Genomic DNA, 26867 nt, shown 5'->3' on the forward strand with positions numbered 1-26867 from the left:
AGACCATGAAATAATTTGTGTAATTAAAATAGATTTAACACCGCAACTTAATATGAGAACACAAAAACAAGAACGACCTGATGATATTTGGATGCCTCTTAGTCAGAGGCTTTTGAGAGTTCCAATGTGGTATCTCAGAAACATCTTTTTGTGTGTGTGTGTGTGTGTGTGTGTGTGGGGGGGGGGGGGTGTTTCTTCAAATTTGGAACATCTCCAGGATGAATTGAAAAGAGTTTGATGGTCATTGTCTCTCACATAAACACGATATCTAAAGAATGCCTTGAAAGAATTTCTTAAATTTTGGCATAAATGTTCTCTGGGACAAAAACCACATTTTGAGAGAGAAAATTAGAGATCGCTAACACACACACACACACACACACACACACACAAATTCTATTTCTTGAAATAAGTTTAGTTAAAACAACTGCTGCTGTCTTACATTTAGTATAAATACTTCTTTTTTAAAAATTAGAGAGTAAACAAAAATATCCAGCAAAACTGTAGTTTTAACAGGGACAGGAGCTTTTATCATCCTAATAAGTTGATTTTGGAATGTAACTCACCAGTGTGGGGGTGGGGAGGGGGGGTGAGCGGGGAAATATGCTGACTAAAGTTAACGCTTGAGTTTACAGCACCTCATCAAGGTCATCACGGCCGTGGCTCGCGTTCAAGCGTTCCTTCGGGGACTGAAAAGACTGAAGAATGACGCAGGTTTCTTGTCACTCAGTGGTTTTATTCGAGGATGTGTGTACACAGCATTTCACGTGAGGGTCGAGACGCTATTACAGAGTTGTCGGTGTTGTGACGTTTTCCGGGGTTCGTGTGAGAGGAGAGGAGACTTCAGCTGGGGCGTCATTCATCCAGACTGCCTCACAACCACTTCGAGTTCATCCACCACAAATGACCAGATTTCTGTCAGCAAGGAGCAACAGGTATTTCCGCTATGACCACAGCTTTTAATTACAATTCACAGAATAGCCTCTCTTTCAACCATTTCTCTATAATACAAGTTTCTACAGAAATATAAAATAAGACACAACTTGAACTGCACTAAACATGCACACTACGAGTACAACAACATGGGGGCAGCTGACAAGGGCATTTACACATCGAATGCAGGGTTTTCTGCACGTCCTTCAAATACTTTATTAAATGTAAAAAAATGTCCTTATTTTATTTTTGTCTCTTTACAATTTTACAAACAGTTCCTAAAAGATAAAAACTTCATTTTTATTTTCTTGTTTGAAATCACTCATTCGTTTCAGCATAGTTATAAGGTGCAAAATGTTGTTGTTTTGATTACAAACCAAGCCTCCGAGCTTTCAAATAAATACTGAGAATAATTTCGCCAAAATAATTAAGAAAAAAAGAAAGAAAGTATCACCTGGATATGGATCCACCTGTCGACTTCAGCGAGCTAACTGAGCAGTAGGAGGCGAATGTTAAGAGGGAGAAATCATCCCTGGTTAAATGAAAGGCACCTTGATCACCTTTCATCTTCCTACTAAAACACAACCTCGCTCATCTGATGAGAACATTTGCATTTTCACAAGGGATCATTTTCATGAAGCCTCCTCGTTGGTGTTGATCTCTCAGGATTCTTGGAAACTGTTCAAGAGAGAACTAATTCCTCTTCAAGCCCAAATTCACAGCTTAAATATGAGAAAACAAAGTGACGTCACAGCGGCAGAAACTTACATGCAAAGATTATCCCTTTGTATTAATACAATGTTTCGTATTTTATTAGATAAATAAACGTGATTCCAATCCAGTGCAGAGGCAGCGTCACTGAATTGCAGCTCAAGTTCAATGCATCTGTCCTGATTCAATGCCTTCTCCTTCTTTACTTCCTCTTCGTCCTCTGGAGGATTGTCTTTGAGTTGCAATTAAAAAAAACAAAGCAAAAACACTACAGCTTCATCACTCAGACACATCAGGCAAGATTAGCAGCTGACAGAAACCTCAAGCGGCTCCAGGCTGGTGCAATGGGACTGTAAGCAGCCGGCTGACGGTGACCATGTTCCCCACCGAAGCAGGCCGGATGCGCCTGATTACATTGGTGGGTCGGGAGAATCAGTTAGTCCTAATGCTAGTGCTTCCTCTGGGGTTAGGCCGTTCCTCAGGGTCCGCCTCACTGCATGAAAGAGGAGAGGAGAGGAGAGGTAATCCAACCATCGTCATCTTCCGCTTATTCCTACACATTAAGGGTCGTGGGGGGGCTGGAGCCTATCCCAGCGTCTACGGGCGAGAGGCGGGGTTCACCCTGGACAGGTCACCAGTCCATCGCAGGGCCGACATAGAGAGACGGACAACCATTCACACTCACAGTCACACCTACAGTCAATTTAGAGTATCAATCAGCCTCGTCCCCTCTTGATGTCTTTGGACTGTGGGAGGAAGCTGGAGTACCAGAGAGAACCCACACAGGAACAGGGAGAACATGGAGACTCCACACAGAAATATCCCGTGCTGGAGCCGGGGTTCGAATCTGGAACCTTCTTGCTGTGAGGCCACAGTGCTGACCACTGCACCACCGTGCAGCCAGGAGAGGTAATATTACATATTTTATTTTTTGTTTCGTAAAGTTGGGGAACTTCTAAAATTGAAAAAAATACCCATTAATATTACATGGATCAAATAATGCAGCCAACAGTGACAGCGAGGATTTTTAGGCGTGTCAGAGTTGTAGAATCATTTTTTTCATAATTCATGGACTGAACACCAACATGTGATCGCATATGAAGGGTGATATGGTGTTAATGTTATTGGCTTTTTATGTGGAGTGAGCTGGATTTCTGTAAAATTGTTGTTTGACCTCTGAGTCGTTTTCATTCACTCTACAATGTCACAAAAAAACTGGGAACAGCTATGAACATCTCATCAAAAAGCTCCAGCTTTCAAAGATCACTCATTTATTTGCAAACTATTTTGTTTTTTTGGTAGTGTCAATGCTGTTCAACACAAGGAAGTCAGAAGAACAGCTTCCCAACTCAGAAAATCAGACTTTCGTACATCACATGAATGCAGCGCAGGTACTGTATGGAGTGGGAGTTTGGCACTGTGGTGTTCATGCAGTCTTACGTGACTTGCGGTTGGCCCTGGACCTCCTCCTCTCTCTGGGCTGGGGTCTGGTTCCTGGACCCTGGGTGGCTGACCTGACTATACGCTCCATGATCTCATCTGCAGCATCGTCTCCACCAGTCTGAGTGTCCTCCACAGCTGGGGTCCACGCCTGCATACTACGACCTGAATGAATAACATGACCCGACCCCCCCCCCCCAAAAAAATACATTAAAATCTCTCATTCTGGAGTTGATAGATCTGTAAAGTGCAGGATCTAGTTTTCATGTTCTTGACCCACAAGATGACTTGGTCGTGGACCCCACCTGAAGAGCAAAACAGGTCCCCTTACACCTCTAGATATTTTTGGTTTATGTTCAGATGCATTTAATAACTTAGCATCACTGATCTTACCTTCCAAAATTTCAATTAAAAGTTAGAATTTTATAGTTGTTAAAACTTTTGAGGTGACATATATATATATGTATATATGTATATATATAATTTCTTATTGAAATTTTTGTAATGTATAAGGTTTTTCTTTTGATTCTCTTTTAGTTGTTGCCAACTAACTAATTATTTTGCTTTTTTTTAAAATGTTTCCTCAAAAAATAAAAAGGCTGTGAGGAAAGTAGCTTCACTTGACTGTAGCTTTTAAAAAAAAACAAGTGTTGATATTAAAGTTGAATTCCTCATTTTGCTGAGGACCCCAAGAGGATCCACAGGGACCCAAGTTCTAGAACACCCACCTCCCCGTCCAGGTCGAGATCTGGTTCGCGTTCGAAGACCTGGTACTACACTGGCCTCCTTATCACTGCTGCTGAGGCTGGTTCTCAACACTGCTTTCATGTGCTCGTGCTCTGCAGCGTCCTCCGCGTGGCCAAGACCCTGAGGCTGTTCGCTCTCCTGGCTACCGCTGGGGGCGCTGTTGCTGCTGCCTGAGCCATACCTGGTACACTGAACAGAGAGATGGAGTGTAAGAGAAGAAAAGGTTTTGGAGCATCAGAGTAAATATCCAAAAATGTGTCGAATGACTTTTAATCCTGAAGGGAGAGGATTAAACAGGCGCCGTTATGGTTAGTGGTTTCATGCACATGCACACACACACACACACACACACACACACACACACAAACACAGACATGCACACCCATATACACACACACATATACACACAGGGTGATACCTCGCTTTCCTCTTCATCATCAGACTACAGGGGGAAGAAAGAGGGAAATTGAAAGAACAGACTAAGGAAAATGAAGGGAAAACACAGCAGTAGATGTGGAGTGGCAGGACCAAATACAGCAAGAAACTGTGGATGTGCATGTGCACGCACGTGTGTGTGTGTGTTTGTGTGTGTGTGTGTGTGAGTGAGGGATGATATGGCGCTCACCGGAGCATTGACATCCATGATCATCTTTCCACGGGTCTTGTTGCGCTCACGATGATCGGCTCGTTTCTGTTTCTGCTGCAGCACGCGGTCTCGGGTGGTTCGGTACTCCAACGCGAACTCACTGAGGATCCTACTGAACCTGATGACACTGATGTCCCTTACGCTGTATGCGGGGTGACCCAGGAACAGCAGAAATGAATGGAACCTGGCAGGAGGAACACAAAACCACTATTTTACCAATACCAGAAAAAAACTATGATAATTTGAATACACCGTTTATGGTTGATCTACCTGTTGATGACCCTGCGGTGGACCGTCTTGAGGATGATGATCCTCTCTGCACAGTCTTTGAGAAAATCAGACATCCTCTGCTTCAGCTGAGGCTTCATCTCATGCTTGGCAATCACTTTCAGATGGTCCCAGGAGGCTTTGCAGCGCCGCTCCATCTGACAGAGGTTCTCATGCAGCTGGTCGAAATCCACCTGATGGGAGAGATGGTGGTCATAATCACTGATTTCAAGTTATTTCAAACTAAGATTCCCGCAAATTCCCGACTTTAAAAATGAGTTTGAATCAACTACAAGTTCTCGAAGCTTGGCCCTATGTTAGGTTAGTTAGCATGCAGTGTTGGAGGTGAAATCAGTCCCAACAGCAACAACATAGCAGATCCATCACCCTACATTACCTTACTGTACACTTTCCATCCCACACTTCCATCCTGGGTGACCCTGTGAGGTCTCTGTGGTGACTCTAGTGCACAGAGACACCCGCAGCAGCCATCTTGACAGATCGGTCCATCACAGGCGGACACAACCACTCACACTCACATTCACACCTACAGACAATCTAGAGTGTCCATATAACCTAACTATCATGTTGTTGGTGTGTGGGAGGAAGTCAGAGCACCCTGAGAGAACCCTGGAGAGAACACACACTTCGGAACAATATGAAGAACATACAGAGCCCTGGAGGAGCCATGGAGAGGCCATGAGATTAGCCACAAGACAATAAGATGATGCTAAGATTTTTCTCATAATTGGGTTGATCTGTGGCTATAAATCATATCTCGTTGCCAGGAATTAAATAAATTGTGGGAGCAAGTTATATATCCATCCATTGTCTTCCGCTTATTCCTACACACATTAAGGGTTGCGGGGGGGCTGGAGCCTATCCCAGTGTCAACGGGCGAGAGGCAGGGTTCACCCTGGACAGGTCACCAGTCCATCACAGGACCAACACATAGAGACAAACAACCATTCACACTCACAGTCACACCTACAGTCAATTTAGAGTATCAATCAGCCTCGTCCCCTCTTGATGTCTTTGGACTGTGGGAGGAAGCTGGAGTACCAGAGAGAACCCACGCAGGCACAGGGAGAACATGCAGACTTCTTGGGACTTGAACCCAGAGCTTTCTCACTGTGAGGCGACAGCGCTAACCACTGCACCACCGTGCAGCCCAAGTGATATACAAGGGCCAAAAAGCCATTAAATGCAAAAAAGTTATATCTCATTGCTTCGTAAAAATTGAAGCTGAAAAGCAAATCTGACTGTAATCTGTCAGTTTGTTGTCGGTTGGTTATTTCACACAGGTTTTATAGTGCAGGTGTAAAAACTACAGTGAGAGAAAGTTTTATCATATTTCTATGATCATACTTTTGAAGAGCGTGTGATGGCTCCGATCTCAGAGTAGAGGTCGGTGCCCTGCGGGAAGTTCTCCACCACCACCGAGCAGGCGTGATGAAGCAAAGACTTCTTGTGAACTGTGTCCTTCACTTCTGCCACCTTCTCCAGGTACGTTAACTCAAATCCTTTCGCCTGGATGGGCAAAGACACACATCAGTTGTAACGTCTTGCGTCTTATTCACACATCATTAAAATCCCTATTCCAACAAACAGAAGAAGCATGTTATGACGTCCCGGTACAACGATGACGTGAATGTGTCATGCTAACATCTCACATTGGTTCCATTGAGGAAGTTTCCGATTGAGAGCAGCGTGGCGAGGATGTAGCGTAGTGTTTTGTTCTTTTCCAGTTGTTCCATGCCCTCCTTTAGATCATGTAGCGGCTCTGCTACTTCCTGGGGAAAACACACACACACACATACACACACACACACACACATATACACACACACACACACACACACATACACACACACACACACATAATTTGAGTCAGTTTAGTGGGCAACATATCCTGCCTCCCCAAATCATCTGCTGGTTTAAGGTCATGAGAGGTCGATTAAAGGTTGTTCCCTCGGTAAACCATGAATGTGATTACATCCACCTTTTGTTTTTGTGCAATGGCTTCTCTTGTGTTTGTGTGCCTGCACGGTATGTTGCCCTCCATTAAGCCTTCCACTACCAAACCGTCCCACAAAGTCAAGTAGGGAATGCCACTGTTCAGAACGTGTGGTCAGAATTCAAGCCTTTCATGGAGAGATTAAAGACTGCCGCATGCATCCTGCAGGAAGCTCTAAAATTTACAGGAGAGCAATGGAGGGGGGGGGCATGTTTTCATTCCCTGGATTTGACTTTGAACTTGTCCTCCTTGATGCAGTCAAGCGAAACGTGACGTGCCAGAAGAAGACAAGTGCTGCTAATAATTGTGCATATTTTGTTATGATGTAATTATGTTTTGCGGATGTTGATACTTACTGTCCCCACACACGCGTGCGCACACACACAGATGCTATGCACATTTTCTCTCTCGGGTGGAGAGTTCATTTGGCTTTGTATGCATGCATCTGTTTCTCCTTTAATAATTGTGTATTTTAAAATGTTTATTTAATAATAGCTTTAGTTTGCTTCCCCTCTCAAAGTTCTTAAAGGAACACGACACCTTTTAAAAACATATTTTTTTGCCATCGTCTGCAGAGCCAGACAAGAAGATAGATACCCTTCTCTGGCAAGCTGAAACCCACAAAGATTGCTCATTAGCTTAGCATAATGAATGGTAGTGGGTGGAAAGTATTAGCACACTTCTGCGAAAATTCAACCTCTGGAAAGTTCAGGGTCATGGTGCTTACTCCTACCACCCACTATTATTCATTATGCTAAGCTAACAAGCAGTCAGCTGGTCTCTGTGAGTCTCAGCTACCTCATGTAGAACTGATGAGAGAAGGAGATCCATCTTCTTGTCTGACTCTGGGGTGAATGTTAAGTGTATTTTCAAACCTTTTCGGTTGCCTCATAGTCCATCTTAAAGGCCCACAGATGGAGTCTAGCCGAGAGCTCACTGATGGAAGACAGAGTGAGGAGAAACTGCTCTGCTGAGCCAAGCGGGGTGTCTGGGTTGGCCAGCTGGGCCTCTTGGATCTTCTGCTTCTCTTCCTCAGTGGGTATCATGGTCAGAAGTTTCTGGGCGTGGGGGGGGGGGGGTGGACAGAGTGAGATGTGAGACAGGACAAAGATGGCTATACTTGGTTAACCCTGTCTATACCTCTCACCTCTATGCCCTCCTTGTTCAGCGCATATTCATCAAAGTTTAGGATGGCCGTCTTGATAGTGCGAGGAGGAGGCAGAACTGTAAGACCAATATTGATTGCATTGCTCCTCTTGGAATCCAGAACTATGATCTCCTGACGTTTGCCATCTGCTGCTGCTTTCTGAGAAACACAAAAATATGGGGGGTGGGGGGGGTTACTGCTGAGCCTCTCTTCTTTCAGTGAGGTCCACGTTATGGGCTTGTAAGGATTAGAGGGATCATCACTAAGGTTACACTGACTGCAGCTGCGTGTCGCTATACTAAGTGTTAAGTGTGGACACAAGGTATTTTAACTGGATGACTTCAACAGCATTGCACGTTATTAAAAGGCATTCTTTCAAGGCACATTAATTCGTCACAACATTAGAGAGTCGTAGAGTAGGTGCAAAGACCTGCCTAATGTGAGAGGAAATTATCTGCTCCCCATATGGAGACTGAACAACTCTCCAACTACTGAGTAGGTGTGGAGATTAATTTCTAAATATTCTACTCTCTAAATGGAATACATTCTTAAAATATAGCAACCTGCACATCAGGAGCAAGCAGAGTTTCAGTGTCATGCTCAAAGACACTTCAAAACTCGCCAACTTTGTCTGTGGTGGTGGCAGGCAGGGGATGTATGGTGGAGCTTTCACCGATTTAGAGCCGCTTTAACGTCTCGATTAGGGTGTGACGGCAGCTCAGGGCTGTAAGTGTAAGAGGACAACAAAAGAGAGCCTGCCCTGACCTTGAGTGACTTTGATACCACGGTGGTCCTTTCAGTCACGGATTCCATCATTGAGTGACAGCTTAGCTTGAGCTTTTTCAATTGAGTGGGTGTAGCAGCAGACATGCAGCTATTACTGCACCAGCAGCCAGCAGAGGTGTGTTTCCAACTGGTTCATCTCCGAGAGAAGTTTTGGTTTGGAAGCAGGGTTTTAAGAGTTCAAAGTGTGGGAGGCCACATCTTAGTGGACCATACCTTTCTTATTTAGAGGCCGGTCTGAATTGCAAAAGACTCCAAATGTAGCTGTTTGATCAAGATCATAACTCACATGACCCTGCTTAACCCATAAAACCTTAAAGGTACTGGAGATAATAGACACTAAACCCACTGGCTTTTTGACATAGTGGTTGGGATGAGTGTATCAGGAGCACTGGGGCTTTGGCATATTCTAAATGATGTGGAAACATACGTCACACTCATCTTCACTAAATAAATCAAGTTTTGAGCAGAAAATAAATAAACAAATTAATGACCATAAAATGTTCACACTGTTTTTTTTTTGTTTTTTTTTACCTTTGTGACTGGTATTTCCTTGGACTTGGACTCAAACAGGTGTTCCAGTTTGGCTGTGTCTAATTTTACTGGATCCAGCTTGGACCAGAATGAGTCTCCGCCCATCTTGTATTCTCCGTCTGTAGCACGCACCTGATCACAAACAGAACAAACTGTTTTTTTGTCGATGTTCTTATGTCTCGTAGCTGGGTGAGTTCAATGTTGTGACTCACCTCACTCCAGAAGAGCCTGATTGTCTTCTTCTTCTTGTTGAAAAGAGGTGGCTCCACAGGAGGAGCCGCTGGAACAGGACAGCTAAATGATGGGGGAGGAGGAGGCATCATGTTCCGGTTCAAGGGAGGAGGTGGTGGGCAGCTACCCAGCATGGGAGGGGGTGGAGGGAAGCGGGGAATGAAGGGCGGAGGAGGGGGAGGGGGTGGGAGATGGCTGCACTGGCCCATTAAAAAACTATCCAGAACGTCCTTGTCATCACTGTCTGTCAGGTCAGTGAAGTTGATGTCACCAATTCGCAGTTCTCTGGGGCTTGCCAGGAGCTGGTCCCAGATGCTGTCTGATTCCTTCTTAGGTGGAGAGAGCTCATTGGCCTGGCTGTCCAGGTGAGGGTGGGGACCAGCCAGGTCCTTGATCAAGTCTCCAAAGCGTTCAGCCAAAGGGCGGATGCTGCCCCGATGATCATCTCTGTTGTTGCCCTCCTGGTCCTCACCAGCATCCTCATTTGTCTCTTTGTCCTCCCCGTCTCCTTTGACTTTCTCCTTTTCTGCATCCTCCTCTTCTTCTTCCTCCTCAGCGCTGTGCTTCTTCTTCTGTGAGTACAGCATGTTCAGCATAAACAGCTTGCTGTTGAGGAGTTTGCTGCACTGCGAGTTCACCTCTTCCTCCTTGAAGCCTGAGGGAAGAGATGAAGCAGAGGTGAGACAGGACTGCATGTTCAGTAGTTCAATGTATCATCAAAACAGAACTCATGAATTCCTTCCATAACATTACCATACAAATGCATTTTCTCCTTATTATCATAATGCCTCCGCAGCCATAAAACAGAAGCTTTATATTTTGGGGAGTCCATTTGTACCATTCATGTTAACCAGATATCTCAAGAGGTGAGGGAGTTGCTTCAAATTTGGCTCAAATGTCCACTGGGCCTCTAAGATGAACTGAGAAAATGTTGGTGGTCAAAGGTCAAGGTCACTGTCAACCCACGTAAACGAAACAGCTCTGAAATGCCTTACTGGGTTTTCTCCAAATATGCCATTGAGACTAAAGGATGAAACACAAAGGTTTTGGTGGTCAACAGTTGATTCACTATTTCAAGTTTTCACAATATTTTACACTTTATCTTTTTAAATTCTTGATCATGGGTTGTTATGGTAACAGTCGTGTCATGTTCTCAAGGTCTGCTTTATGATGTTCTCCTACTGTTCTCCTTTAACTCACAAATGTAACACAAACTTTGATGGATTGTACAACCCTCATCAGAGGCAGTGCCAGTAAGCCAGAACGTACAACCAACCAGGCTGAGGCAAAATGTAAAAATTGAACTTTTCTTTATCCAAATCATACAAACTTCACCAAATATCACTACTTTTTCTATGATGCTGCAGCCTCTCCACACATAGGAGAGCTCACACCCAACCTCTGACTGTCTTCTCTCAGCGTCTGCTTTCAATCTACAATGTACTCTTTCTGTTCACTTTTTTGTCATTGATCCTGTTTTTTGTTGTATTTTTTTGGTTTGGTTCAATTGTTTGGTCTGACAATGGTCTGAGGGTGGTATTCACACACACACAGACCAAAAGCCCAGACCAAACAAGGTAGGAGTGAAGTTATGTCTACTTTCATGCTTCCTCCCAGATGCCAAACAAACGTTCCGATCATTGATGAATTTCGCCTTCTGGCCCCCGTGTCAGCTGTCAAACCATCCCACGTGTGATGATGTGCTACACAAACACACCTGGGACCCACACATCAAAAGCAATGGTTCAGCAAGACAATTTGGAACAGGACGGCTTTTGTGTTGAATCCCAAAAAGTCAGACGCGATAGAAGCTTCAAGCAAAAGTACCCACCATTCTCACTGGTTCCCCTCTCCTCTCTCTCCAGAGTGCTGCTGGCAGAGGAGATGCTGGAAGCTGAACAGTTGTCCTTCTCATTCACCTCCTCATTTTGGCGTTCCTTGTCACTTAGGATGCCGCTGTCCTCCTCTCCCAGCTCCTCTCTCTCCTTCTCTGGTTCCTGCTTTTGCTGCTCACCTCCCTCCTCCTCCTCTTCTACAGCTGCATCCTTCTGCACATCCTCCTCTTCCTCTTCTTTTTGCTCCTTCTCCTCTTCAACGGGGGCCTCCGTCTCTTTTTCCTCTGTTTCTACACTGACACTGGAGTCATCAGCCTCTCCTGCCACAGGAAAAATCAGTTACATTATTTCATGATCTATCAGGTCGAACAATCCCGTAGCTTACAATCATTTGCAATGACACACTGTGTGAAACACGACCTGACACTCCAGTTCTAAAGTAGCCTCTGTTTAGGCCACTCGGGATACACATTTATAGACACTCTCTCACACACACACACACACACACACACACACACACACACACAGATTTGCCCATACTCTAAAACACACAACCCAAATGTAAACAATATGGCAGCAACATAAGGCTGGGTTGTTGCAGGACCAGGATACGAACAGGAAATGAAGAATTAAGTTCCTGTTTACTTCCAAACACGCTCATGCAAACCAACACACATGCGCGCGCACACACACACACACACACACACACACACACACACACACACACACACACACACACACACACACACACACACACACCTCCGCGCAGTGATGCAGGCTGGGTTAAAATAACACAACACTGTGGGGCCTGTTTGAGCTACAGTACCACAGCTCACAGCAACACATTTCCCCCCAAAACAAGGCTGTTCTCTTACTCAAGATGTTTTGAAATTACACATTCAAAAAGGCCTTTCAAAAACCAGATTGACCCTTTCACTCGTATCCCCCTTCAATCTCCATGTTTTTGTTTTTTTTTAATTTTAACCTTCCTCTGAAGGTGTCCCACCTCTTCTCATGCTCAATCCTGCCTCCTACAGAGCAAGATGAAATAAGTAAAGGTGAAGAATGATTGCTTTAAGACACTCAGTTGGGAATTAAACTTGAAACCCTCTGGTTTTAATTGTAACTCCCAAAACAATTACGGAAGGGATTTGAAACTCATAAAAATCCTGTGAACTTAAACCCCTTAAAAACTTTAAGTTGTTACATTTTCTCACCATCATCCATTAAATTCTTTCACAGTAAAACACAAGAGCCACTTAATTTCAATGCCATCAACGATGTTGCCTTTATCATAAAAACATCACCATTGTTGCTCTTAACTGTGAAATAGTGACTTATTATTATGTGATAAAAAGTTTAAATTATGGGGTGAATGTTTCATAATTTTGAGATAAATAAGTCACAAGTATAAAATACAGTCAAATACAACAACTAAAGAAGACAAAACATAAAACTAAAATGTATGAGCTGAAAAGGTTAAAGAATCATAATTCTGAGATAAAGCAGCCCAAAGTATGAGCTGAAGTCGTATTTATGAGTGCAAGTGTGTGATTGAGGAGTCAAAGTTATGGGATAAAAGTACATAATTATGGAAGAATTTGGTAACAGTGTTAAAGCTACACCCTTTAAAAAATAGCTGGGCTGTTACATAATTTTCCAAGTCAACGACAGACTACACACAACGACAGATGTGTTGTATACAATGGCAGACTGTACACTCTCATCTTCAAAGCTATTTGGAGATCCTTATTACGTATTAGTAGAATGCTCATTGATGAGGTCCTACCAGTCTCAGAGGGCGTGTAAGGGGTGTCGGGGTTCTCTGCTTCCAGGTCAGCCTCTGTGTCCTCCTGGGATGCAAATGAGGATGGGGTGCTGCTGCGTGATGATGATGGCCAGGCCTCTGAGGGCTCAAAGGTCAGGTCGAGGTCAGGGCGAGTCCTTGACCCCCGAATGCGCTCCTTCTCATACTCCTCCGCTGCCAAGCGCTCCACGTTCTTATACCTGAGAGGGTGAGACAGAGGGTCAGGGAGAACATTCATCACTCTTCTCCTGCAGTCAAGAGGTTCCCCGTCCTGCTCTCCTCCTCCTTTGCTCCCTTTAGACATACACCCACCAGCAGCAGATACTCATAGAGAGGTCACTTAGAGAAGGAGAGACAACATTAGGGAGGAGAGTGAAGAGGGGAGGAAAATGACAGGGTTAGACAGATGGGAGAGAGATGGGATAAGGCTGTGCTAGCTTGGCTGCTGAAAGGCTAAACATCACAGTAAACCTGTTCAAGATGTGCCTGAACCGTCCTTTCCCCTTCCTCTCCTTCCTTTCTCTTCTCTTTCTCCCTCTACTTAACATTACCATTCAAGCTGCAAGATTGAGGGCATGGAACCCACCCTCTCTCTCTCTCTCCTCTCTGACCCCTCCTCTTTCCCACTGCACCATGAATGTGTAGTCCTTCTGCTCAGAGTTCATTAGCATCGGACCACTTCAGAGCTCTGAGGAAGTGGGTACTGTGTATGTAACGCATTGTGTGCTGGAACCTGGGCTGAAGCCTTCCTCACGCTGTTCTTACTTTACTTCCTGTTTTTACACTCTTACAAATAAACCATATTGAGTGATACTCACTCTTTGCCGAGCTGTTAACCGTATGTGTATAAGCCTGATCTAGTCAATGTATTTATAAAATTAAATGTTAACATCCTGATGATGTCTGATAAGCAATGACAATTGACAATGACAATAATTCAAAGTGCAACTTAGCATGATGCAACCTTCAGGGATTTGGATTTGATGGTGGCGCCAGGGAAAATGCATCCATTGGTTTTCAGCGGGGCGGCACGGTGGTGCAGTGGTCAGCACTGTTGCCTCACAGCAAGAAGGTTCCAGGTTTTAGTCCCGGCTCCAGCACAGGATCTTTCTGGGTGAGTCTGCATGTTCTCCCTGTTCCTGTGTGGGTTCTCTCTGGTACTACACTCTCACTGGTATTCACTCTCACAGTCTCACCTACGGTCAATTTAGAGTATCAATCAGCCTCGTCCCCTCTTGATGTCTTTGGACTGTGGGAGGAAGCTGGAGTACCAGAGAGAACCCACACAGACACAGGGAGAACATAGAGACTCACACAGACAGATCCTGTGCCTGAGCCGGGACCGATCGTAACCTTCTTGCTGTGAGGCGACAGTGCTGACCACTGCACCACCGTGCTGCCCTATTGACTCCAACTGTTCCGAATTGTTTTTGAATCTCTTTCTTATTGTTTCAAGAGTTGGAGGACGCCTTCACACAACATACAACAACTGTCAACAAAAGAACAAAAAACTCCCTAATTTGTTCAAATATTGAGATGATCACAACACATGTGATTGTAATTACTGCTGTGTTGAGTAGGATCAGTCATGAACCTGAGCTTGACCTCACATAAGCTCCCTTTGCACCTCTGCTCTACACACAATCAGACTTATTGGCCTTGAGAAAAAGCTCTGTATGCCTGTGACGTTTGCTAGCTCGACCACAAAGTATATTTGTGTGTCAAAAGTGATTGGCTCAGTATCGCCAGCCTCTCACAGCAAGGCAACTTTTTTCGTAAACATTTTTTTTGAACATATCAGTAAGCTTCTCAAACCACAGGCTGAAACACACTACCCCAGGGTTCACTTTTCTGCATGTGTGTGTGCGATGCTTGGCTTTAGTGCACACACTTACCTCTCCTCCCGGGCAAGCCTGGCCTCCTCCATTTTATCCACATAGTCGCGACTGTCAGTGACACATCAAGAGTTTAACAGTCAAATAACAGCCAGTACAGTTTTCTGAGTGAATATTCAAAATTATGATTTCATCATACATGCATAAGTTAACATACATTGAATGATGTGAATGTGTGAAGAAGTAAGGGAAATAGAGTTAAATTACACACAGTGGTGACTCCTCTGTACCTGTGCTTATTTCTCTCTTCTCTCTCTATTCTCTGCAGTCTCTCCTCCCTCTCCACACGGCGGCGCTCTCGTTCAGCAGCAAGAGACTCCTGGTGTTGCCGGTAGGAGGAGGAAAGAAGACCTCCAAGAGCCGGCCTGAGGGAAACACACACACACACGCACACACACACGCACACACACACACACACACGCAGTTAATTTTTCAGCCAGCGTATTCTCCATTTGCAAAGTTTATTAAACAAGGAATTCAGTTCACCTTGAATGCACCAAAGAAAGTTTTCATGCCAAAAATGAGGTCTCACCTGGAGCTGGTTGGTGTAGAGGGACTTGAGTATGACCTGACACCTCCGTTCCTTGGGTCAGAAAATAGGAGACAGTTAGTGACCTCTGCAGTTATGCAGCGCCATACTGTATTGACTAACAAGTCAGTCACAAACTGGACAAACTTGTATGACACCTTGTTACATGACAAAAACGCAGTTGGTGCCACACTAGAAGAATCCTTGTTCGTAACCTTTGCTTTGTTTATTCCCTTTCGGACGTAATTCAAGTTTCTCCTCAGGTGCGCCAAACTGAAGCTGGAAAAAACCTCGGGAGGAGTTATTTCACAACTAAAGCGTTCTAGTGGTAAAACATTATATCCCGCTGCAGTTTTGTTTTGTTATTATCTTAATAGGATTCCTACTCTTCCAAGTCAAGACATGGCGCTTTAATTCTGTTTCAGATGAAGCAGATTCCAATCACACCCTCTTTGGAATAGGATTATCATAGCAGCCACATGCATCTAGACAAGAATACCAGTTAGAACACACCTGGTCAAAGCTGAGTTAAGACTGGAAATTGACTTATGTTCTATCTTGTGACAAAATGTTCTCATTCAAGTGTTCCATCTTCGAGGAAAAAGTGTCAGATTTGCTCCAAACTACAAAAACTAAAACTACAAAATCCAGGTAAAAGTAAACCGCAGTAAGTGAAGAAGTGACTGCGTTTTGCCCTCTGATGCCTCCCATAGAACAGCTCCAACTACAGATATTCATATCTTCATATCTACCAGCAATTCGTTTCTTTGCTAGTTGCTAGCAAATTACGACCAGATAACTTTAGCCTAACAATATCTGCTGAGGCAGCCATAAATTAATTTCACTTATAATCCCCAAAAATCTCTGTTGTTTTAGACTTCTTTTCATGCATCAGTCAAAGGTTGGATCAATGGTCATCTTTCTTCTTTGCAAAAATGTATTTCATCTTTGATAGTTTTCTGTTTTACTGTAAACATATTTACTGTACTTTGCATATGTCGGGCAATGTTGATAATCTAGACAACAAAAAAAATCTAACACTTAAATAATTTACAGTTCCAAGATTGAAAGTGAAGAAAGTAAGAAAATTCAGTTCTACTAAGACGATCATGCTAGAAGATGCAAGTGACTACTGGTGACTAACAGAAGAAGTGAGTGACTACTGGTGACTAACAGAAGAAGTGAGTGACTACTGGTGACTAAAAGAAGAAGTGAGTGACTACTGGTGTCTAACAGAAGAAGTGAGTGACTACTGGTGACTAAAAGAAGAAGTGAGTGACTACAGGTGACTAACAGAAGAAGTGAGTGACTACTGGTGACTAACAGAAGAAGTCAGTGACTACTGGTGACTAAAAGAAGAAGTGAGTGACTACTGGTGACTAACAGAAGAAGTGAGTGACTACTGGTGACTAAAAGAAGAAGTGAGTGACTACAGGTGACTAACAGAAGAAGTGAGTGACTACTGGTGACTAACAGAAGAAGTGAGTGACTACAGGTGACTAACAGAAGAAGTGAGTGACTACTGGTGACTAACAGAAGAAGTGAGTGACTACTGGTGACTAAAAGAAGAAGTGAGTGACTACTGGTGACTAAAAGAAGAAGTGAGTGACTACAGGTGACTAAAAGCAGTGTTTATGTGAACTAATTGCTGAGTGAACATGAGGAAAAGAAGGGCGATGCGGTGGGTCTAGGAAGCAAAGAGAGAGTATTTTACAAGTGTGACAGGTTTGAAGGCTCACAATTTAAAACAAGAGATGTGACGGAGAAACAGGTGAGAATAAGATCGTTCAAAGGCAGAAGCAGTCACAGTGAAAGGAGTCAAGTTGGTGGTGAAACAAAGTGAAGATTCAAGCTGGTGCACAAATAAAGCCAGAAACAGAAGTTTAAAGTGAAAAAGGAAAAAATTGAAAGAACTGAAAGCCGCTCTGATCTTAACGTCTGCTTCCCCGCTGACCTCTGAGATGCCATTTTGTTTGACTCCTCACTGGGCTTGGCTGGAGCCTGGGGTGACGGCTCCTCGTCCAGGTCGTAGGAGAAAAGATGGAAGGGCGAATGTGGCAGGTAGGGAAGGTGTTCAGGGGAAGGACGGGAACAGCCACGCGATGGAGGGCTGATCTCTTTGGTTGCTGGGACTGTGATGATAGACCTTTTCCTGGACAATAGGGTTGTCAAAAGTGAGGGCTGGGCTGGGGGGCTGACAGGGGAGGGGATGGGAGGAGAGGATGTTGTGTTGGAGGCAGAGGGGAGGGTGCTGATGTGAGATGGTTCAGTCCGATTTCTCTGCTCCTCCTCTTGTCTATTTTCCTTCCTTGATGTGATGGTGATAGACTGGAGGACTGTCCGCTGAACTAACGATGGAAGATGACTAGTCGGGCTAAGAACAGAGGAGTGGATAGATAAGAGGAATACACAGGTGAAACTAACCACAGACATGTTGGGTAGTATCCAGCTTTGAGGGACCCAGAATCAAACAGAGAGGGTCACTTCATTTCCACATAGGGACATCTGGTGTCTATAATACTATCTAACATAACCTCCTCGCGCTAACTTTGTCTGTTTTTCGACACCTGTTTTCCACATATCTGCTCAGAGCATCTCCGAGCTGCGGAGACAACAAGGGGCTGTTATTTGGCGAGCGTCTCTTTGCGAGCACCTCATGCACAATTTATTGACATCAGCAGCAGAAGTGACATTTTTTCAATGTACTCAAGGCAAATACTGGACTAAATATAAACTCAAGGGTGAGATTCGCAACCCAGTAGACATCATGGAGGTTTCCAGAGTAATGAATGGACTTCCAAGTGTATTATACAGACTTAAAGACTCCAGATGTCCAAATGTAGAAACAAGGACTAGAAAGCACATACGGCCACCAAGGATATCAAACTTGTCGACAGGGAAAAAAAAAGTCTTTTTGACGTGAAATGTGCCCTATGATATGTAAAAAGAGCACATGTCCTAGAATACCTGGGGGTGTTTTGATTAGACCCTGTAACAGCCCCCTCCTGCTCATCCGAATCAGACTCAGTCACTGGAATCTCCTCTTCTTCCTCCTCCCCATTCTCTACCTCAGACTCCTCCTCTCTGTGGAGGTTGGGGGGAGGGGTGGGCATTGAGAAGGGTTGGATGGAGGGATGGATGGATGGATGGATTGATGGAAAAATGAGGGTGATACATACAGATACATACTGTAAGAACAGCGTGCACATATAAATCACACACTTTGGAAGGAATGAAAGGCAGAAACTACAGAAAGAATGGTTAGATGAGACTGATAGGTGGGAATAATAGCAGTGGTGCTGAAGCCACAAGGAGATGGAGAGATTAAGACAACACAGGGAAGGAGATGAGAATGTGTGGCTGAACAACTGACCCAAGATCAGTCTGGTCAAACCAGATGATCCTTGCTGCAAGAGTCGCCATTTGCTGTTGGGTGCTTTTCCACCAGACTCGAGCCAAGTGTGTGTGTGTGTGTGTGTGTGTGTGTGTGCGTGTGCGTGTGCGTGTGTGTGCGTGTGTGTGCATGTGCGTGTGTGTGCGTGTGTGTGCATGTGCGTGTGTGTGTGTGTGTGTGTAAAAGAGAGAGAAAGAGAGGGATGGGACAGTTCGAATATATTCATCCTCACACTACAGTTTCAAAAACTGCCGTTTCATTCTCCGGGAGATGATGAGAAAAGACCGACGTTTACCTGAGGTCAACAGCAGCCTCCAGACTTACTGATAGTGCATAAACACACTGCACTGAGAACAGCCTGTGCTGGTTTAATAATGTATTAGAATTAAAGGCAAACAGGAGAACTTTAACTTGAAGTCTACCGAGTGTCATTGAGACACACAGTTAGCTGTTACGGCACGTTGGTGAGAAGCAGTGGTGGTGATAGAGAAGGTTGCAGAGGTCACCTTTCTCTGAGTGACCTCTGAACTTACATGGATGGAAGACAACCTGAAAGCGCTCTGGAGCAGAAAGTGTTGGTAAAAAGTCAGTCAGAGTCGATGTAAAATGTTCTTTAAGAACAGGTCAATGCCTCCAGTCCTCAATCTGCTTTGATTTGTGATCAGTCAGCATACATCCCTCTCTCATCCCGCTCACCTCTCACTCATGTCCTCAGGTCTGTGCCCGTTGAAAGGGTGGAAGCCTGCCCTCTGAGGGGACGCGGGGCTGCAGGGGGAAGCCTGACCAGATCTCCCCAGCGAGGCCCTGCGACTGCGCCTCCTCTCCAAACCACGCTTTTTATCCCCACCCCCGAGGCTGGCTCGTCGACGGTCCCGGCGTCCCATTGGTGGAGGCTGGCTGTCATCATCACCGTCTTCATGCCGTAGGGTCATCTGAGAGAAACATTCATGTGATGTGAAGTGGAGGTGACATGCTAATGTGTTTTATTTGTGATCGTCTGATTTCGAGCCTCAAACCTCATAAATGTTGAGCTGCTCGACCAAGTCCAGGTCAGTGCCCTTCCGCCCCAGGTGTCTTTGGGACACCGTCTCCATGCCTTGTTCCTCAAGAACATCCACCATATCATAGAAGGAGTCCTGGTCAGGTAATGCTGCCAGCGTCTGATGAGAAAAAGCTATTACTTCCACTCAAAGTAAAAGAAAGCCAGGATCTGTCATCATATTTTCCACGATAAATACCTTATTAATGAGGCTCATGGCATAGACCAGCAGCTCTGTATCCACGCCGTCCTTCTCATGCAAGATCTCCATAGCATTGGACCACGGCCTGCACCCTGGAAACCAGCATCCAAGATACATTCACAAATATCCACCCAACGACACCCCTATATGCTCAGTCAAGCTGGGAGGCCAATTGAACTAAAGCTCAAATATAAACCAATCCCGATGAAGTCCTCTGTACCTCTCTTGGTATCCACAGAGGTGATGGCGTGTATGAGCAGTGGGGCGTTGGACTCCGAGTACTCCACAAACACCAGCAAAAGCTTCAGAGCTGTTTTGACCACCAGACGAAACTGAAGAGGGAGAAATGTATACAAACGTACACAAACAGTGGGTATGATTTGGTCCCATGACCTTAAGTGTGGTGCACTATGACATAACCTTAAATCCACTTCGGTTTGTTCGGTGCATGCATGGGTCACTAGGGGGCATATCTGAACCTGAAGATGGTTTTCATGGTGAAGTCACTGCAGTAGCAGTCATCTATTTTATGAGGTCATAATTCACTTAATGAATATCATGCAAGGTCTGCTTTAGGGTGTGGCGACAAGTCTTTGGTGATTTTACCGTGTCTAACTGTGGGATTCTACCAAGCCTTATCCTCGCTGGATCCCAGCTATACCGTGGTTTTGTTCCATCCTCCTAATACTGTCAACCCTCAACGGGGAGATGTCAGCGGTGCAGTGGCATGAGCAGCTAGACTGACACGACCCCGAGACAAGGCATTAATTACAAGATCATGAAAAATTTGCCAAATCACTAAACAATCTGTACAGCGGTGTAAGAGAAATACAAACAAGATGTTACTTTGCTCGTCCAACACTGACTTGCTGTCAATCCGGCTTTTTTGAATCCTGTAATTTTTCCACCCTCCAAAATAAAACATGTGGTTCTTCCTGACATGTTTCCTTTGAGCTCTTGACTTCACGGGATGCATTACGTTGAAAATTGACATGATCGTTTGATGTTGTGTCTGACTCACGACTCTAACTTGTTCTGCTCCGTGCAGCTTTGTGCAACTTAAAGCACCGTCTGTCAAATACAGACCATTCATGCATTTTTAGCACAAAGCCACATTTGGGATGCTACTGAAACACATCATAGTACTCCCAGTGTAATTTCTAGCATTGTGTACAATGATCAATTCTGGGAGCCTCATCTGGGTCAGAAGGCGTTGGAACCTGTGGCCTTTTGGAAGCAGTCCAATCAACCCCTCGTGCCTTTATTCTCCAAGTTGCAAAAAAACCAAGACGGTGACAGGCAAAACACTTCTAATAAAAATCCATGAACAGGGGGATATCATGGAGGCCAAATGTCCACTTATTCTATAAATTCAATGTTTGCAATCAGTTTCGTTGGCCCCTCCTGGCCATTATTAGTACTGCAAGTACATAGCACTTTCACATCGGCTTCACTTTTCAGACCTGGAGGGTACGCCCATGTCTTCTATTCAGCCTATAGACAGACCCTGTATGTTGAAGTGGACAGTATGTGCTTCTTGGTTAATAGTCTCTATATTAGATATTATTCCCTAAGAATGATGAGTGGGAATCAGATATGTATTGCGTCCATATTAATATATACGAATCTGAACTTTTACAGAACATGCTGAATGTATGGCTATACCTTGGAGCCAACTAGAGTGTACAGCCACTGAATTGTCTCAGTGTGTCCGATGACTCCGTTCATACCGTCAACATACAGCATGATCTGCCCCAGAGCTGAAAGAAGGAAGGCAGAGAGAGAGAGAGAGAGAGAGAGAGAGAGTTAGAGAGACAGATATAGAGACATGATTGAACACTTGAAGCAAACAAACCAAACACATAAAGTGGCGACTGACACTCTGTCCACAGCTGCTATAAATAACAGTGAAAGTCAACAGGGAGAAGAAGATTCCTTTTATGCTTAGGGTGTTTAGAAGAGGTGAAGGGGGCAAGCATATGGTTTCCCTCTCTTTCAATGGACTGGGTATTTATATGCTGAATAACCTTTTGTTTTCTGAATCAGAAACTGCTGGCATTCCCAATTATCAGTACAAGGAAATTCTAATATTGTTACAAGCCGAAATACACATTTTACTTTTTAAAATTATATCAAAATCTAAGCTACTTACCTTAATGGCAGCACAGCTCAATTCAGAGCAATGTTAAAGTACGTCTTTATTTTGTGTCTTCTAATGTCGACTGTTAAATCTAAAATCTCAGTGAACACAGCTCAGACGAAACACTTCAATCCTGCATTTCAAAATTATTATTATTATTTTTTTTATGAATCTGAAAATCTTATGAAAGGAAAAGACAAAAACATTTTAACATGTATGTGCTGGTCTGATTTGGTGTCATTCCTGCTATTGTATGCCAAAGCACAGGGCGGACTGGATTACAAAGAGACTTTAAAGTGAAAGTGAAAGCAAAATTGGCACATCTAATTTTATCACATGTTGAACATAAATTGCTGTGTCCACGGGACCCAGCTCACACAGACACGGAGGACACGGAGGACGAGAGCTACACTATTCTTCAACCATGTATATGGACGAAAATTTGAGAATTGAAGTCTTGTCTTCACTTCTTGGACAGTCCATGAAAACCCTCGACCAGAAAAGACACTGGGAGAAAGGAGAAACTTTATCAGTTGAGGCATTTCATCTTACAAACCTCATTGGGAAACAAAAAGCTCCTTGTGTAAATAAGCTTTTCATTGATGTGGGGGAATTTTTCGACCCAGATTTTGACTATGACTTCACAAATCTCTCTGACTCATCGAGGTGTATGAGAGGTAGTGAACTCTATGAGCGCCCAAGAGGTTGGTATCGAATGGCTTTAAAGGTTAAAGGTAAATATCCAGACGGAGACACCTGGCTGGGCCCAGACGGATGGAGGAGTGAGTCCGCACTGGGAGAGTGGCCTGTTTCCTACCATGGAACCAGCTTTGAAGGAGCAAAAGGCATCATCAGGAGTCACTACAAGGCTGGAGAAAGAGCTCTGTATGGAAGAGGCATCTACTCAACCCCTGACATCTCTGTAGCCGAGAGGGAGGAGTACGCACAGACCTTCAACTCCCAGACGACGGGTAAACGTTACAAGGTGATCCTGCAAAATCGTATCAATCCTCAAGAAAGAGAGATTTGCAGAAGATCGGATTACTGGCTCATTCGGATTGACAAAAATGCGTCAGCCACGGAAGAGAAAATGATCGTGGAGCGCTCTATTCGACCCTACGGCATTCTGATCAGGGAAACAGATGATAACCAAGATGGCGGTTTCATTTGTGCCATTTCCTAGAGAGCTGCATGGCTGGTGGATTTTGGATTGTTCGGTAGCACCGTGTCCCAGTCCCTTCCAAAGTGGGTTTATTTTTTTTGAGACATAAATACAGTCATCAGAAGTACAAAGCTCACATTACACTATGAACAAACTTCACCAGCAACTTCAGCGTTCCCACAATTAGCTTTGTGCTTTTTCTTTTTTGAGTGTGAAGAAACTTCTCGGAAATGTTAACGGGTTGTTAAAGAAAACAATGAACAAAACTGTGTCCAAAGACCATACAACAGTATGCATGAATGTCAGACTACCATTTGACATTTCAAATGGAAAATTTTGGTGTAACTTTTTGTCTTTATTGCAGATAAGAGATATAATAAAGAAAAGTAGAAAGTAGAAATTATACGCAAATACTTTCTTTCCTCATGCTTCTATGAAATTGTCCATTTTTGCCCTCAGAGTGATAATTAATCTTAGATGAAGCAGTGAAGACAAGGTTGCAGACATCCTCAATAAAAGAGAGCATGGATTGGACAGAGGGCCAGCACTACCATACTAATAACTAGAAATACTTCTTTGTGGTACGATGCCTCCGGGGAGGGGAGGGGTGCCTTTCACGATGACCTTTGACCACCAAAACCTTTTCAGTTCTCAACCTAGAGTGCCAGTGGACATTTGTGGAAAATTAGAAGAAATTCTTTCAAGATGTTCTTGAGATATCAGGTTAAAAATAATGTGACCGAAATAATGTGCAAAAGCTGTCACTGTTAACTAGGGGTGTACTTACTCACACCTGGCGTTAACCCTTTGTGTCAGTAGTTTTGGTTGTACCACACAGGACTGGTATTTCAATGCCAGCTTGTATTGATGAGTGGTCCTCAACAAAGCCATGAACAGCATTACCAGAGACCAGTCAGGCTGTTCCCTACAGGCCAGCTTTGAGGGGGCACAGTACCATTTATATACTGTAAACATAGTAGCCTTCCCCACAGTGGGGTGGGGAGGGGGGATTGTAAGAAGTGTAAATGACAACGGAGAGGAATGAAAGTATGTTTAAGTGTGAAAGTGAAACAGAAAGGGGAGCTCTGTGAAAATTCCTTATTACGCAGCTGTTATTTTTAGCATGTGAGCATGAATACAATACTGCAGTAAATCATTCAGAGGCTGAGTGGAAGGAAATGAGGTAACGAAAGACAAAGGAGGATCCATGTCACACCCTCAGGAATTACTTGTCACCTCATCAAGTAATGCGGACAATTTATAGACTCCTTATGATACAACAATGACATACAAACGTATGGAGTTTATCAACCTGGCTTGTGAAGTTACTGTTCAAGTTTTACAGAGATTTTGTTCTTTATTGAGGTTAATAAATCCTTTATGAAGAACTCAAAATGTTCCACACTGGAGAAGCAATGTTTGCTTTCTGCTAACATATTTGAAATTTATCAATGCAAATGTTACCAACTGCTGTTTGATTAAGAGGTATATGTAGAAATAGGTCTAATAATAACATCCTTTTCCAACCAAAATGAAGACAAAGGAGCAATTTCTAAAGTGCTTACCAAGGGCTTCTTGTAGCCATATTGGAATATAGTTCACCAAAACATTTAAATCGTGTCTGATCATTGAGATGTATTATCAATAAATTGTTGTTGCTATCATTAACAGTTAATAAATGCATAACAAATCATTTACTACCCCTAACGAGACATTGCTCTCTCTATGCCAGGCTGCAATAAACTTCACTAAAAAAAACACATTTAAACTTTAAAGTCAGAAATTGGAGATTCTCTGGATAAGCAGCAGCTATCAATTTTTATTGACGATTGCAACACAAGACAGATGATCCCTTTTTCAGTCTTAGTACTTATAAATGTAAACTTATAAGCTAACAATGGATGTGTTCAATTCAATTGTAGTAACACATTAATTTATGGAGGAGTTCATTACAAAATAAAGTGATACTGTAATTTATATATTGATAAACTGTGTAAAACTACGGTGATGCAGATAAAAGTTCACTTTTAAAGCAATCAAAATGCAGAGTGGGACGTGATACCTCTCAGTATGTAGTTCTGGTAGTTTTGGTCAGCTTCTGCCCCCACCTTAATGAGGCACGTCAGACCTTCTGCCACCACAAACTCATGGACCAGGTCTTTGTCATCCTGACATTGAGAACAAACACCTTAAGTTGCACAAACAATTCCATGAAATCTCTTTTAAGTGTCGTAACTGCATTCTCTTTTAAAGACCACATGGTGGCAGTAATGTGACAGTTTAAAATTGAAGTTCACACTAAGTTTGAAACTATTCATTCAAACTGGCACATGGATGTTTTACTGATAGTTGTTTTGGAGGTACAATTAAGAACAACACTGAGGTAAACACAAGCTCTCTGACAAACCACTAAAAATGAGGTGAGTCACCTCAAATGTTGAATTTTGGTGAATTTGTGCTCACTGAAGAGTTTCTTTGGTGAGAAATAAGCAAAAAAAATCTGAGACAGATGCTTCTGATTATTAATTTAAATCCTTGAAACAAAACTGCCTAATAATTAGAGTAGAATGAAGTGGAATGAAGAAGAGAGCAAGTTACATTTTAATGAAACTGTCACTCAAAAGTCCCTGAATTAACTATCACTTTATAGCATGACACAGCCTGAGTTATGAGTTATGCCGATGTCAGGTTTCTTTGGCCTTTAGACAGTCCCCATATTGTAATTATTTTGTAAAAACAAATTCAAGTTCTCACAGCAGTATTTTGTTAGCTGAAAACAGTGCCTTTGTGCATGTGCATCAGAAAAGGTAGGTTGTTTGGATAGGTTATTTGATGTCCTTCGCTTAACTCTCATACACACACACACACACACACACACACACACACACACACACACACACACACACACACACACATTCATTGTCAAGAATTAAGACGCCTTAAGAAGATGCTTATTTGCTTATTTTGTGTCCCATTGTACATAATTGTAATGTATATAATTTTTCATACTCATAGTTTAAGCATCATAAACACATTTATTTTAGATTAATTTAGTTGGAGACAATAGGGCAGCATGGTGGTGCAGTGGTTCGCACTGTCGCCTCACAGCAAGAAGGTTCTGGGTTCGAGCCCCAGTCTGCATGTTCTCCCTGTTCCTGTGTGGGTTCTCTCTGGTAGTCCAGCTTCCTCCCACAGTCCAAAGACATCAAGAGAGGACGAGGCTGATTGATACTCTAAATTGACTGTAGGTGAGACTGTGAGTGTGAATGGTTGTCTGTCTCTATGTGTTGGTCCTGTGATGGACTGGTGACCTGTCCAGGGTGAATCCCGCCACTCACCCGTAGATGCTGGGATAGGCTCCAGCCCCCCCCCCCCCCCGCGACCCTTAACAGGATAAGTGGACGAAAA

The 26867-nt window shown here is 43.6% G+C and overlaps 2 protein-coding genes across 2 annotated transcripts in view; one reads left to right on the forward strand and one right to left on the reverse strand.

Moving 5' to 3' along the window:
* Positions 1–26867, reverse strand: part of LOC147240987 (FH1/FH2 domain-containing protein 3-like) — a 65573-nt gene that overhangs the window by 619 nt on the left and 38087 nt on the right. The window contains exons 5-30 of the mRNA XM_086194223.1: positions 25522–25627; positions 21823–21917; positions 20378–20489; positions 20155–20249; positions 19933–20076; positions 19613–19848; positions 19450–19476; positions 18490–18606; positions 17477–17896; positions 15526–15576; positions 15224–15358; positions 14994–15044; positions 13081–13298; positions 11288–11611; positions 9438–10111; positions 9226–9357; positions 7909–8067; positions 7637–7819; positions 6418–6537; positions 6113–6274; positions 4748–4938; positions 4457–4661; positions 4250–4273; positions 3813–4020; positions 3085–3249; positions 639–2137 (exon numbers count right to left, since the gene is read on the reverse strand). Of these exons, the coding sequence (XP_086050349.1) occupies positions 2055–2137; positions 3085–3249; positions 3813–4020; positions 4250–4273; positions 4457–4661; positions 4748–4938; positions 6113–6274; positions 6418–6537; positions 7637–7819; positions 7909–8067; positions 9226–9357; positions 9438–10111; positions 11288–11611; positions 13081–13298; positions 14994–15044; positions 15224–15358; positions 15526–15576; positions 17477–17896; positions 18490–18606; positions 19450–19476; positions 19613–19848; positions 19933–20076; positions 20155–20249; positions 20378–20489; positions 21823–21917; positions 25522–25627 (4437 nt within the window). The 3' untranslated portion in view covers positions 639–2054. The remainder of the gene's footprint in view (positions 1–638; positions 2138–3084; positions 3250–3812; positions 4021–4249; positions 4274–4456; positions 4662–4747; positions 4939–6112; positions 6275–6417; positions 6538–7636; positions 7820–7908; positions 8068–9225; positions 9358–9437; positions 10112–11287; positions 11612–13080; positions 13299–14993; positions 15045–15223; positions 15359–15525; positions 15577–17476; positions 17897–18489; positions 18607–19449; positions 19477–19612; positions 19849–19932; positions 20077–20154; positions 20250–20377; positions 20490–21822; positions 21918–25521; positions 25628–26867) is intronic.
* LOC147240988 (uncharacterized) lies at positions 22684–25074 on the forward strand. Its single transcript, XM_086193264.1, has one exon. The coding sequence runs from the start codon at positions 22722–22724 to the stop codon at positions 23478–23480; it is 759 nt and encodes a 252-aa protein (XP_086049390.1). The 5' UTR covers positions 22684–22721; the 3' UTR covers positions 23481–25074.

The sequence above is a fragment of the Aulostomus chinensis genome, chromosome 22 (assembly GCF_037954235.1).
Source record: "Aulostomus chinensis isolate RoL2024-O1b breed Wild chromosome 22, RoL_Achi_v1.0, whole genome shotgun sequence".
Classification (NCBI taxonomy): Eukaryota; Metazoa; Chordata; class Actinopteri; order Syngnathiformes; family Aulostomidae; genus Aulostomus; species Aulostomus chinensis.

What these genes read in the sequence shown, in the direction of transcription:
- LOC147240988 (XM_086193264.1), top strand. Translation starts at nt 22,722, where the DNA reads ATGTATATGGACGAAAATTTGAGAATTGAAGTCTTGTCTTCACTTCTT.